Source organism: Gobio gobio (assembly GCF_949357685.1).
Source record: "Gobio gobio genome assembly, chromosome: 3".
NCBI classification, from domain to species: domain Eukaryota; kingdom Metazoa; phylum Chordata; class Actinopteri; order Cypriniformes; family Gobionidae; genus Gobio; species Gobio gobio.
The window spans coordinates 15034021-15046808 of NC_137099.1; the positions used below are offsets into that span (position 1 = coordinate 15034021).

At 37.1% G+C, this 12788-nt stretch overlaps 1 protein-coding gene across 1 annotated transcript in view; it reads right to left on the bottom strand.

Moving 5' to 3' along the window:
- sdk1b (sidekick cell adhesion molecule 1b) overlaps positions 1 to 12788 on the bottom strand; it is a gene marked incomplete at its 3' end in the record, with an annotated part of 336422 nt that overhangs the window by 908 nt on the left and 322726 nt on the right. Inside the window, exons 39-45 of the mRNA XM_079811264.1 lie at positions 12066 to 12203; positions 9230 to 9391; positions 7732 to 7857; positions 7358 to 7522; positions 4276 to 4413; positions 3950 to 4070; positions 3051 to 3180 (exon numbers count right to left, since the gene is read on the bottom strand). Coding sequence (XP_079667390.1) covers positions 3051 to 3180; positions 3950 to 4070; positions 4276 to 4413; positions 7358 to 7522; positions 7732 to 7857; positions 9230 to 9391; positions 12066 to 12203 — 980 coding nt within the window. The remainder of the gene's footprint in view (positions 1 to 3050; positions 3181 to 3949; positions 4071 to 4275; positions 4414 to 7357; positions 7523 to 7731; positions 7858 to 9229; positions 9392 to 12065; positions 12204 to 12788) is intronic.

Genomic DNA, 12788 nt, shown 5'->3' on the forward strand with positions numbered 1-12788 from the left:
TCAGAAGGCCTTTATTAACCACCCCGGAGCCGCGTGGAATGGATTACTTTTATGACGGACAGATGCACTTTTATGGACTTCAAAAATGAGGCAACATTCACAGCCATTATAAAGCTTGGAAGAGTCAGGACATTTTTTAATACAACTCTGATTGTTCGTCTAAAAGAAGAAAGTCATATACACCTAGGATGGCTTGAGGGTGAGTAAATCATGGGCTAATTTTCATTTTTGGGTGAACTAACCCTTTAACCCTTTAACGCGCCGGCGCGATCGACTCACTTTTTTTCTTATCAGTGCCAAAGAGACTCAAATAACTATGTAGTTTTTTATCATTCAGGCAAGTGTTATACATCATTATAATCTGTTAAGTTTCTATTTTTGTACAGTCACAATAAAAACAAAATGTTGTGCTTTTTGCAAAATAAAGAAAACAAACATGATGCGCGATCTGCAGCCTCTCGAAAAAATACAAGCATGTACTTTCATGTTGCTCACATATTATGGTAGCCCGGTTTGTGCTGAATACAGTGTAATTACACGTTTGCCATTAATGTGTTTATAAGCAACTGAAAAATGCACAAATGTAAGAGCATGTCAAAACTTCTAAAGGGCCCCAAAACAGCTCAGACTTCTAGGGGTTAAGTTACAGATGCCACTGTAGCAATACAATGGAGTCCCGTACATGACATACAGGAAAAAGAAACAAAATCATGTCCACGTTTTATTATTAATTTGTTCCCTCATGGCTTCGACTTATTGGCCACATACACACTGTAAAGTTTCAGGAGTGACAAAAAATGTAAATATGGGAGTGACTCCCCTAAATTATCATTACGCTTGTGTACGAAACAGAACTCACTCTCGAAATTGCGATAATTGACACTGTGGTAACCATAGAAACATTCTGGCATCTTGTGCATTTGGTATCCACTATTGGACATTGAACTACACGATTTGACTATAGTGTTGCATCTTTTGGCTTGTTGTTTGGGCTTGGCTCATTAAGTGATCAAGTTTATTGAGATAATAATGTAGGCAGGTGCAGTTCGGTCACAATATTGTGTTATGTGGCTTATTTCCAAGATAAAGCGTTTGATTGAAGTTTATTATGAGCCTGTCCTCATTTTTTTTTTTCTAGGAAGATCTGGCAACATAATGAGTCAAGACACCTCATTCCCTGTGATTTCCTGAGTCTGATAAGCATTTAAAAACTTTCGGTTCTGTACACACTGCATAGAATATTTACAAATGAGGTTGTCACTACCTGCATTTTTCTGGAGTTAATTTGGTTGAAGAATGCAGTTGTCACTCCCGTAAAATGACTGAACTGTGTGTGTTTGTACAGAACAGGATTAAGCACTAAAAGGTGAACTGACAACCGAATTTAGCTGCAGTCTGTACGTGGCCATTAATTCATTGCCTCGTTTTAGGTAAATCATGGCTATGTTGTTCTCTTGTTTTAAATCATGGCCATGATCAATTAGTGAATTAATTAATAATTTGTGGGAACAAATTTATTCATGGCCACATTATCTATTACTTTTTCCTGCATGTCAAGTGCTGGACTCTATTTGCATAATATTGCTCATTATAAATTCTTTCTATATTAATGTTGTAATTTCAATTAATTAGTTGTATTATTTATTTATAAATAACATAATATATTATTATAATTAACCATTATTATTACTTTATTTTACATTTTGTAAAGAAATTAATTTGTAGACAGAATTTTTCTACAAAATCTAAAGTATTTAAGGTTTTGACATTGAAACATGAAGCGCGTCCAAACTTTTGACTAAGTGCAGAATAAAACACCCACAAATGCAATATTGCAGTATTCATCTCATGTCATTTTAATTATTACATATTTTAAATAATAATATATATATTTCTTAAATGTATTTATTAATGAAATTCAGTTAATTAGGTTTAACATTTATAAAGTTTATTTAGTTCCTTTTTAGAGCAATTCAATTTACATTAAAGGATTAGTTCACTTCAAAATGAAAATGTCCTGATATTTTACTCACCCCCATCTCATCCAAAATATGCATGTCTTTCTTTCTTCAGTCGAAAATACGTTTTTGAAGAAAACATTCCAGGATTTTTCTCCACATCATAGACTTCAATGGCAACCAAAATGTTGAAGGTCCAAATCAATGCAGTTTAAAAGGGCTTCGAAGGGCTTCAGAGGCTCTGTGCGATCCCAGACGAGGAATAGGGTCTTATCTAGCGAAACCATCGGCCATTTAAAAAAAAAAATATATGCATACTTTTTAACCTAAATTGCTCATCTTGCGCTGCTCTGCGACATGCCAATGATTGCGTAATCACATCGGAAAGGTCACGCTAGACGTAGGCAGAAGTACCGCCCCCGTGTTTACAAGGCACTCATGCGAAGACTAATACAAACATCCTTTAGCAAAAAAAAAGGTAAAACAACCATGTCGGACGATTTTGAAGTTGAAGATGGAGTGTTTTTTGTTAAAAGGCGTTTGTATTAGTCCTCGCACGTTCGCTTGGGGCGGTACTTCTGCCTACGTCTAGTGTGACCTTTCCGACGTGATTACACAATCCTTGGCCCGTCGCAGAGAAAGTGCAAGATGAGCAATTTAGGTTAAAAAGTATATACATTTGTATTTGTATTTTTTTTTATGACCGATGGTTTCGCTAGATAAGACCCTATTCCTCATCTGGGATCGTGCAGAGCCTCTGAAGCCCTTCCTTTGAAACGGCATTGATTTGGACCTTCAACATTTTGGTTGCAATAAAAGTCTATGATGTGGAGAAAAATCCTGGAATGTTTTCCTCAAAAAACATTGAGATATTGTGTTACATAACACTGATATGAACATCTTGATGAGATGGGGGTGAGTAAAATATCAGGACATTTTAATTTTGAAGTGAACTACTCCTTTAAGCAACACATTTAATTGTTCATAAGATGTACTGATAATTAAAGCATAGGAGTCTCTAAAACTCCATCATACCCCCATGGCAGTTGTTTATGTGTGTGTGGTCATGTGTTATTGGTGTGGTGATTTTACCTCTGACTCAGACAGCTCAGTGGGTTTCTCTGTGAGGGTGGTGCTCTCTGTTAAAACAGCCCCATTGTAGTTGTTGCAGATGTCTTCATCAGAATAGTGAAGCCCACCTGGACTGGGCCGTGGAGGAGACCTGTGGACCAAACACAGCAGTTTTACATTTCTTTAGTGTGTATTGTTGCTTTTTGAGCATTAAAAAAGTCTGTGATGTTTCAAACACAAAGTTCACTCCACACGGTAAGTTTCTGAACTCCCTGAAATGCCTCAACTATGCTGAAACTCATGGTTATGATACCCTTAGTTGAGGCATTTCAGGGAGTGACATTTCCAAAACAAGCTCCAATCGGTTGACCAATCACAACACACTGGTCCAGCCGCCCAATCAGAGCACATTGTGCTTTTCGGAAGGAGGGACTTCATAGAGACAGGAACTATACAGAGTGTTACTGACACACTAGGAAGAGAGGTGCTGCAATTATGTAAAAAATTATGTTTTTTTAACACCTATTCTAGTAGACCCCCAAAAAACTAAATCAAGACTACTCTAATATAGCCTCTTTAACATTAAATAAAAAAAAATTTGGCAACTAAACACTGAATATATTCTGAAAAACAAATATATTTAACTGAATATAAATTTCCCATATGAAGAAGTCATATTAAAAATAAACTGAAGATGTATTCAAAGAAGAAATGTAAAGTATGTGGTGATAAATCAGTCCTGAGTTTTCTCAGAGCTAACTTCACTCTTCCGAACCATTTTTGAAAATACTTTACAGCAACTGGTGTCAAAGTGGTTTTTAGTCAATGCATGGTGTCAGTTTCCCTCAAGTACTGTAATAGTAGCCTTTATTTTACCATAATCTGACATATTATAAACAGCAGTTCAGATGAAACCCCACCTTGTTCCATTCTTCTTTAAGAAAGAGCTCTTCACGTTCAAATGTCTGCTGTTCAGCTCTAGGGCCGTGAAGCCACCGTTGTCAAGGGTTACAGACTCTTCTACAGTAGAGATGTGCTTTCCTGTGGGAAGAATTACATTCAAGTAATGTCAACAAACACTGGGATGTGTTGACTGATTAAATATATTCCCTTTCATTTTACAGTTATCCCCAAAAGTTACACAAATGCCTGAGTTGGAGCAACTACAAACGCTTGTAATCTTTAAGACTTCCAGAAACTGTCTAGGAAGCAAAATAATTGTCATAACAAGGGTTTTAAGTCCCACCTGTTCCACAGCTCCTGTACTTCTTGTTCTGTCCAAGCATGAGCAAACCAAACACAACCATCAGAATGAGAATGAGACTGATCAACGCCATGACGATCAGGAACCACCACTCCTCATAGAAAGGGGTTTCAGACAGAGCTACAACAACAGACAATGAAAATGCATTATTGTTCAATTATTGTTGACATTTCATATATGAGGTATTCAATATATATATATATATATACAGTAGTGGCCAAAAGTGATATTTGAAAAATAGTTGTGTTCAATGACAGTTCAGGTTCTATTAATCAATTAGAATATGATAAGTATCTTAAATTGGGGAAAAGAATACACTAAACTTGGTGTATTCAAATGAGAAAATAAAATCATTAGAATTATTTGTCAAGAAAGGCAAACTCCAGCATTTATTTAAATATGGGTTTATTGTATTATGCAAAAAAAGCGTTGAAAAACAAAAGCTCACAGGAAATGCATACACTGACTACAATGTAATCAGTTATTAATATTTTGTTGGCTCTCCCTTGTTTTTGATTTCAGCAGCCATTCTCCTGGCCACTGACTCACTAAACTTGATGCATGTGTTGTGCTTAACTTCTTTCCAATCCTTATATCCAAATTATTTCCAAAGTTGAGCTTCACTGGAAGACTTGCATGTCTTATCACAATTCAGGTTTATAATTTCCCAATGGTTTTCAATGGCTTTAAAGGGATAGTTCACCCCAAAATGAAAAGGATCCCATAATTTACTCACCCTCAAGCCATCCTAGATGTATATGACTTTCTTCTTTTAGCCAAACACAATTGGAGCTATATTAACCCTTAAAGACCTAGACAGTCGCCCGCGGCTAAAAAATAACTATCATTCTAAAATGTTTAATAACTTTTAAACTGCTAATCCAATATGTATGCTGTAAAATGTACCGCAAAGAGTAAAGAGCATTTATTTAAAGAGAATTTAAATAAATCATTTATTCAAATGAGCTAGATGGAAACTTCATGTTCTCTTCCGCCGGAACTAGACTCGCGCCTAGTTCGCGTCTTCCATTGCCGGAAGCCAGTGATTATAGTTTATAAAGTTATAAATATGGATATTTTTCTTACAAAAACACATCACTTCGCTTCAGAAGGCCTTTATTAACCCCCTGAAGCCGTATTGATTTCTTTTATGATGGACGAATGTGCTTTTTTGGGCTTCAAAATCTAGGGTACCCTACACTCCCATTATAAAGCTTGGAAGAGCAAGGATATTTTTTTTTATATAACTCCGATTGTGTTTGGCTGGAAGAAGAAAGTCATATACCTAGGATGGTTTGAGGGTAAGTAAATTATGGGATCATTTTTTATTTTTGGGTAAACTAACCCTGGTTTAAAGGTCAGAGGTGGCCACTTGAAGACAAAATGCTGAGCATGAACACTTTCATTGTGCGCAACTTTGTTGCATTCACTGTGTGTTTGGGATCGTTATCATGTTAGAAAATACATATTTGATCTCTAAACAGATCCTCCATATTTGGCTAGATTGTGTTCAGCAGGATTCCCTAGTATTGGTCTATTTTTAAAGTGCCAGCAACTTGGTATACTCTTTCAACACCTGCTGCAGACATGCGTCCCCAATACCATTATGTTTATGTTATGTTACGCCTAAAACATAATGCTAAACGGTGCCACGCAAGCATTTGGCATTAAAACACTCCAGTCGTCTCCTACGAACATACACCATCCAATGCTAGGTTGTTAAATTGTAACTTGTCGGACTGCAGAATGTGGCTCCAATCTTTGGCAAATGCAAGGTGTTTTTGGAGCAGTTAAAACAAATAAATGGTCTCTTTACTGGTACACAACCTCTCAATCCAGCCTCTTATAGCCGTTGGCTTACAGTTCAAGATGAAATTGGAGGTTGGAGTTCTCATCTATGTCTTTAAAAGCAGTGGTCTCACTGAGCTTTCAAATAATATTGTGGACATTGTGACCATTCACATCCAGCACATGAGCAATATCCAAAACCGGATTGACCAGATTTAGCCATTTTAAAAATATCCTCCTTGTTTGCGGAGGACAACTTCTTCCATCTGGCCATTTTCACAGAAAACTACAAAATAACATCTAATAATATAGTTAATACTTGCTACATAGTGATTCAATGAATTACAGGCTGGGAATAGTGCAAGATTGGTATGTCCACCAAAAATGACGTCCGCACAATTCGGTGTGTTTAATTGCGCCATGACAAATGATACAAGTGAAACGTCGAATGCGTAGCTAAATTAGTTTGACACTCCAGGCACAACTTCACAACATGCATAGAAAATATTTAATAAAAAGTTTGAATAAAGTGTGAAGAAGCCCATTTTCCTAGGTCAGACAAAATTTGGCCACTACTGCATACATTCAGCAAGGATGCATTAAATTGATCAAAAGTTACAGTAAAGACATTTATAATGTTGAAATCGATCTGTATTTCAAATAAATGGTGTTCTTCTGATCTTTCTATTCATCAAAGAATTAAAAAAAATCATGATTTCCACAAAATATTAACGAGAACAACTCTTTTCAACATTGATAATAATATGCAAATCAGCATAATAGAACGATTTCTGAAGGATCATGTGACTCTGAAGACTGGAAAGTGATGATTCTGAAAAGTTTGCTTTATCATTAGGAATAAATTGCATTTTATAATATATTAAAATAGTAAACAATTTAAATGTAATATTTAATATGTCTAAAACCATTTTAAATGTAATATTCCACAATATTACTGTTATACTGTAAATTTCAGCAGTGCGACACTAGATGGCAGCAGAGGCCAGAAAGTGAGTCTACAGCGCTCTATAGCTCAAACATCCTCTCAGACACTTTACACTGAAATGGTGTACTATGTCCAGACTAATACTTTAAACAGTAAAATTATTTTTTTAAATGAACTGATATAGTATGCAATGGATATTGGTCAGGGTAAATGCCATATCTAATTTGATATAAACAAAAAAAGCTGTGGGACAGATGTACAGTCTGTTCAATGGGTTGTCATTTGCAACAATTATATTCCGCAGTAGTGTGATATAATGGGAAAGATTACCAGACATAGCGGTGGAAGGCGGACTGGGGTCGCCATAGCCAAAGCGATTGACAGCGATGACACGGAATTCATAGGCCACACCTGAACGTAGGCGGTCCAGACTGATGGTGTACGAGAAGCTTCCAGGAGGCAGATGCTTGACAAATGTGTCCCATAATCCTTCATCTGAAAATGTACAATTTCAAAAGCGGGAGGGAGAGTAATTGGTTGCCACAGAGGAGAAGAAAGATGGAAGAGGTGGACGTGAGAAGAGGAAGGTTAATTGAGAATAAACCTGGTATTACAAGACCATGTAGTGCACGAGACGAAGAACTGATAATGGAAAGTCAAGGGTAGATCTGAAGTAAGCAGATGGACAAAGAATTGCTGCTTACCTGATGGACGAGCCTCAATGACATATCCTGTGACGGCTCCCGCCCCTTCCACACCCTCTGACCAATGAAGCGTCAAAGCTGATGCGGACTTTGTGACTGAGGTCTGCAAGGGCGAACCAGGGGAGCCTATAAAATATAAAGCACATTATTCCTTTCTGGACGATCAATAACACACAAAGATCTTAATGGTTCTAGCCATTTTTATCAATAATAACAGTTCAGACTGAATACAGGCTTCAAGTATCAGGCTGACGGAATGAAAATGATGGATTTTTTTTTATAACTGAATAATTCTTAAACATATTCTCTACAGCTTGCAACTAAGGAGTGTAAAACAGGCAGCTCTGCCATTTTAAAGTAGTTTAGACTGCATAAAGGTCACAATGAAGCCGTAGGGATACATCTTCTTCAAAACATGCTCTTTATTGGTTACTGTGACCTGACAACACATTCAGTATACTGTTATCACACTTCATTTCCCACAAATATTTTCACCTTTTAAATAATCTAGCTGATCCTAAATGTCATGATTCAATTTACTCGTTCCCTGTAACACAGACATAGACTGTTTGTGTGTGTGTGTGGTGGTGGCAATCACCAACCAAAATAGTAACATTGCAAGGAAAAAGCTACTATGGTATTACCATAGTATTTGGACATAGTTCTATAGACATGTACCATGGTAAAACTATGGTCTTTTACAAGTCTAAAATGTACTTATCTGCTCAATCCTTAGTATTTTCCATTTTTAAGAATGATAGTTTAGAAAAATAAGTCCTGTATCATGAAATAACACAAATGGGAGTATGGGAATTATGTAGTGACCAAAAATGCTACAGAAATAAAAACACGTATATTTTTTATGCTTGGTGAGCATAAGAAATTTCTTTCAAAACCATTAAAAAAAAATCTCACCAACCTTTTTTAACGGTAGTGTATAAACAACAAAAATACAGACCACAGATATGTCAAAGATTTGATTTGTATTAGTATTTATTTATTTATTTTTCATACAAGGATTATGTTCATTTGTAAACATGTACATTATCTTAAAGTTTAATCACCTATTTTGTAGTTTTATTAATTGATTTTTATCATTACTATTTGTGGCGAGCGAGAGACGTGGGAGGAGCGAGCGAGACCGGTGCGGGATTGAGAATGAGCGTCACCTGCGAGGCACACTGGTGTCGCTCGTCCTTATATGCCTCCGGACGTAAAATCACATTCCCATTACAGTGCACTAATCAAACCATGCAGTTCACACAGCCTTATTTTAATTTCCATCTCAAACTAATTTTAAGAATTAAAATAATGAAATGCTATCTCTCTAGTGGGTCCCAGGGTTTAGAAAAGTGTTTTTTACAAAAGCACTAGTTAAATGCAGTCATTTCATATTCAACAATTAATTTAATCCAAAGAAAGCCTCTGGCTCTTTTGTCTGTAACTGCAGGGGATGTTTCTTTATTTATTATGAGTTATTATTCACATTTACTCATACCTTCCACTGGCCCTGCAGTGATATTGGCTTCCAGTTCGGGTCCGTAACCAATGGTTCTGGCCTGAACCTTGAAGCGATATGTCACTGCCCTCATCAGGTCACGAACCTTCAGCCAGCGCTGCCAGTTCCCCTTGATCTCCACTGTAACTGTCTTACTGACACCTGTCAAATGAAGGGTCTTTATGAATATTGTATAATATACACTCACCTAAAGGATTATTAGGAACACCATACTAATACTGTGTTTGACCCCCTTTCGCCTTCAGAACTGCCTTAATTCTACGTGGCATTGATTCAACAAGGTGCTGAAAGCATTCTTTAGAAATGTTGGCCCATATTGATAGGATAGCATCTTGCAGTTGATGGAGATTTGTGGGATGCACATCCAGGGCACGAAGCTCCCGTTCCACCACATCCCAAAGATGCTCTATTGGGTTGAGATCTGGTGACTGTGGGGGCCATTTTAGTACAGTGAACTCATTGTCATGTTCAAGAAACCAATTTGAAATGATTCAAGCTTTGTGACATGGTGCATTATCCTGCTGAAAGTAGCCATCAGAGGATGGGGACATGGTGGTCATAAAGGGATGGACATGGTCAGAAACAATGCTCAGGTAGGCCGTGGCATTTAAACAATGCCACATTGGCACTAAGGGGCCTAAAGTGTGCCAAGAAAACATCCCCCACACCATTACACCACCACCACCAGCCTGCACAGTGGTAACAAGGCATGATGGATCCATGTTCTCATTCTGTTTACGCCAAATTCTGACTTTACCATCTGAATGTCTCAACAGAAATCGAGACTCATCAGACCAGGCAACATTTTTCCAGTCTTCAACTGTCCAATTTTGGTGAGCTTGTGCAAATTGTAGCCTCTTTTTCCTATTTGTAGTGGAGATGAGTGGTACCCGGTGGGGTCTTCTGCTGTTGTAGCCCATCCGCCTCAAGGTCGTGCGTGTTGTGGCTTCACAAATGCTTTGCTGCATACCTCGGTTGTAACGAGTGGTTATTTCAGTCAAAGTTGCTCTTCTATCAGCTTGAATCAGTCTGCCCATTCTCCTCTGACCTCTAGCATCAACAAGGCATTTTCGCCCACAGGACTGCCGCATACTGGATGTTTTTCCCTTTACACACAATTCTTTGTAAACCCTAGTAATTAGGGGTGTAACGATTCATCTACTACATCGATGTATCGATTTATTTTCCTATGATCTAACTACATCGATCTGTGCTCGGCAAGTTGGCCTTCCGGACGACATATATCTATCTAACATCGTTTTAAAAGGTAATCAATCGATTGTATCGATCATAGGAAATAACGCATTGGATTTAAGCACGTCAGACTTTATATGGATGTTTTTTCTTAGCACTTTTAATGATAAAGGCGTTAAACGTTACTCGATTCAGTCTGCCTATCTGTGACATCATCGCAACGCACCAGCAGCAGCGCTCATTGAAATGAATGGGATCGTGTCGCTTTGTCTCTGCGTGTCGCTGGCGGTGTGAACGGGGCTTGAGAAAACAAAACATAGCATGGCGGATGGCAGAGGAGAAGCCAACGAGCGAGAAATTATCAAGCCACCAAGAGAAAGAGCTACCTGTACTTTCAACCCTTGCTTATTACCTGTGCATTCCTGGCACAGGAGTTTTTAGTACAGCTGGCGACATAGTGAACGCACAGAGAAGTCTTCTGCGGTCAGATCATGTTGATATTTTTGAAAAAGAAATCTGTTGAGTCATTGAAGAGTAGTTGGTTACATTTTATCTTTTGTTAAATATTGTTTGTCTATTAAACTGAGAGTAGTAGCAGGTTCAGCCAGTTTATTCAACCTGAAGAAATGTTGGTTGCACTTTATTTTTGATATTAATATTGTATTTGTATTATTTTAATGTTGAAAAACAACACCAAAAGTAGCAGGTAAACCTACTATTAATTAAACCTGAAGAGAAGTTAGTTGCACTTTATTTTTGATATTAATAATGTAATGTTGGAAAACAAAAGCAGAAGTAGCAGGTTAACCTACTGTTGAAATGTTGGTTGCACTTACTGTGCTTTTATTGAAAATGTATTGAATATTGAAAATGAGAGCAGAAAAGGTTAACTTCCTGTTAATTCAACCTAAACTGTTGGTTGCACTTTATTCAAATAAAATTTGAATGCATTTGCCATTAATTGTTGTTTACTTGTTTGTTTATATCCATAATTAATTGATATACCGGATTCCCTTACAAGAAACAACAGGAATCTAGGAAACGTCACCTGCACTGACCAGTATCCAGATATTTATTTCAGACACACAATTTTTGGCTAAAAAGTTACTGAATCGATTTCAAGTCACTGAATCGTTTCGGATCGTATCGTTCTAAATGAACCAATATCGTCCTTGAATCATATCGACAACCTCAAATCGTGATACGAATCGTATCGTTGTTAAAACGAATCGTTACACCCCTACTAGTAATGGTTGTGCGTGAAAATCCCAGTAACTGAGCAGATTGTGAAATACTCAGACCGGCCCGTCTGGCACCAACAACCATGCCACGCTAAAAATTGCTTAAATCACCTTTCTTTCCCATTCTGACATTCAGTTTAGAGTTCAGGAGACTGTCTTGACCAGGACCATACCCCTAAATGCATTGAAGCAACTGCCATGTGATTGGTTGATTAGATAATTGCATTAATGAGAAATTGAACAGGTGTTCCTAATAATCCTTTAGGTAAGTGTATATATCTGAACTCAAAACAAAAACATTTTAATTCAAGACTTTATTACAGTTTCAATAAGGATTAAATAGAGTGACAGCAGTGCTGCTTTCTCTCCATCCTGCTCACCATGAACTGGTGCGGTGGGCTCATAGAGCACTCTGTAGCCTTCCACCACTCCATTGGGCTGCAGAGGAACTCCCCATGACACATTCACTGAGCTTCCCGTCACCTCCGAAAACACCACATGACTGGGTGGTCCAGGAGCTTGAGAGAGAAAGAGATGTTAGTAAAACCTAAATCTCAAAAACATTCTTGTATACACTTTTTTTACACTGATTTCCATAAAAACAAAACAAAAAAATATACAAATAATACAAATACACTACTGATCAAAATATTTGGGGTCAGTTCCACAAAAATAGTACCATATTGGAATGATTTCTGAAGGATCATGTGACACTGACTGAAGAAATTATATAAAAATAGAACGGTTATTTTAAATTGTAATAATATTTCACAATATTAATGTTTTAATGTATTTTTGCTCAAACACATGCAGCCTTGGTGAGCATAAGAAATTTCTTTCAAAACCAACCAACCTTTTCGAACGGTAGTGTAAAAACAACAAAAATACATATGGTGGAATCCAAAAGTCAAACTGAATACACTTTTAGTTTAAATTTAAAATAAAACGCATAAATATAAATAATATTATCAGCATCACAATTTGAATGAAAAATGTACGAATTACGTCTGTACATTTTCGAGTATAACCTTTCATGTAGTGTGTAATACAGCTGTTTGTGAAGATAAAAGTTCTAAAGATCAAAGTGCACAACAAATAAAGTT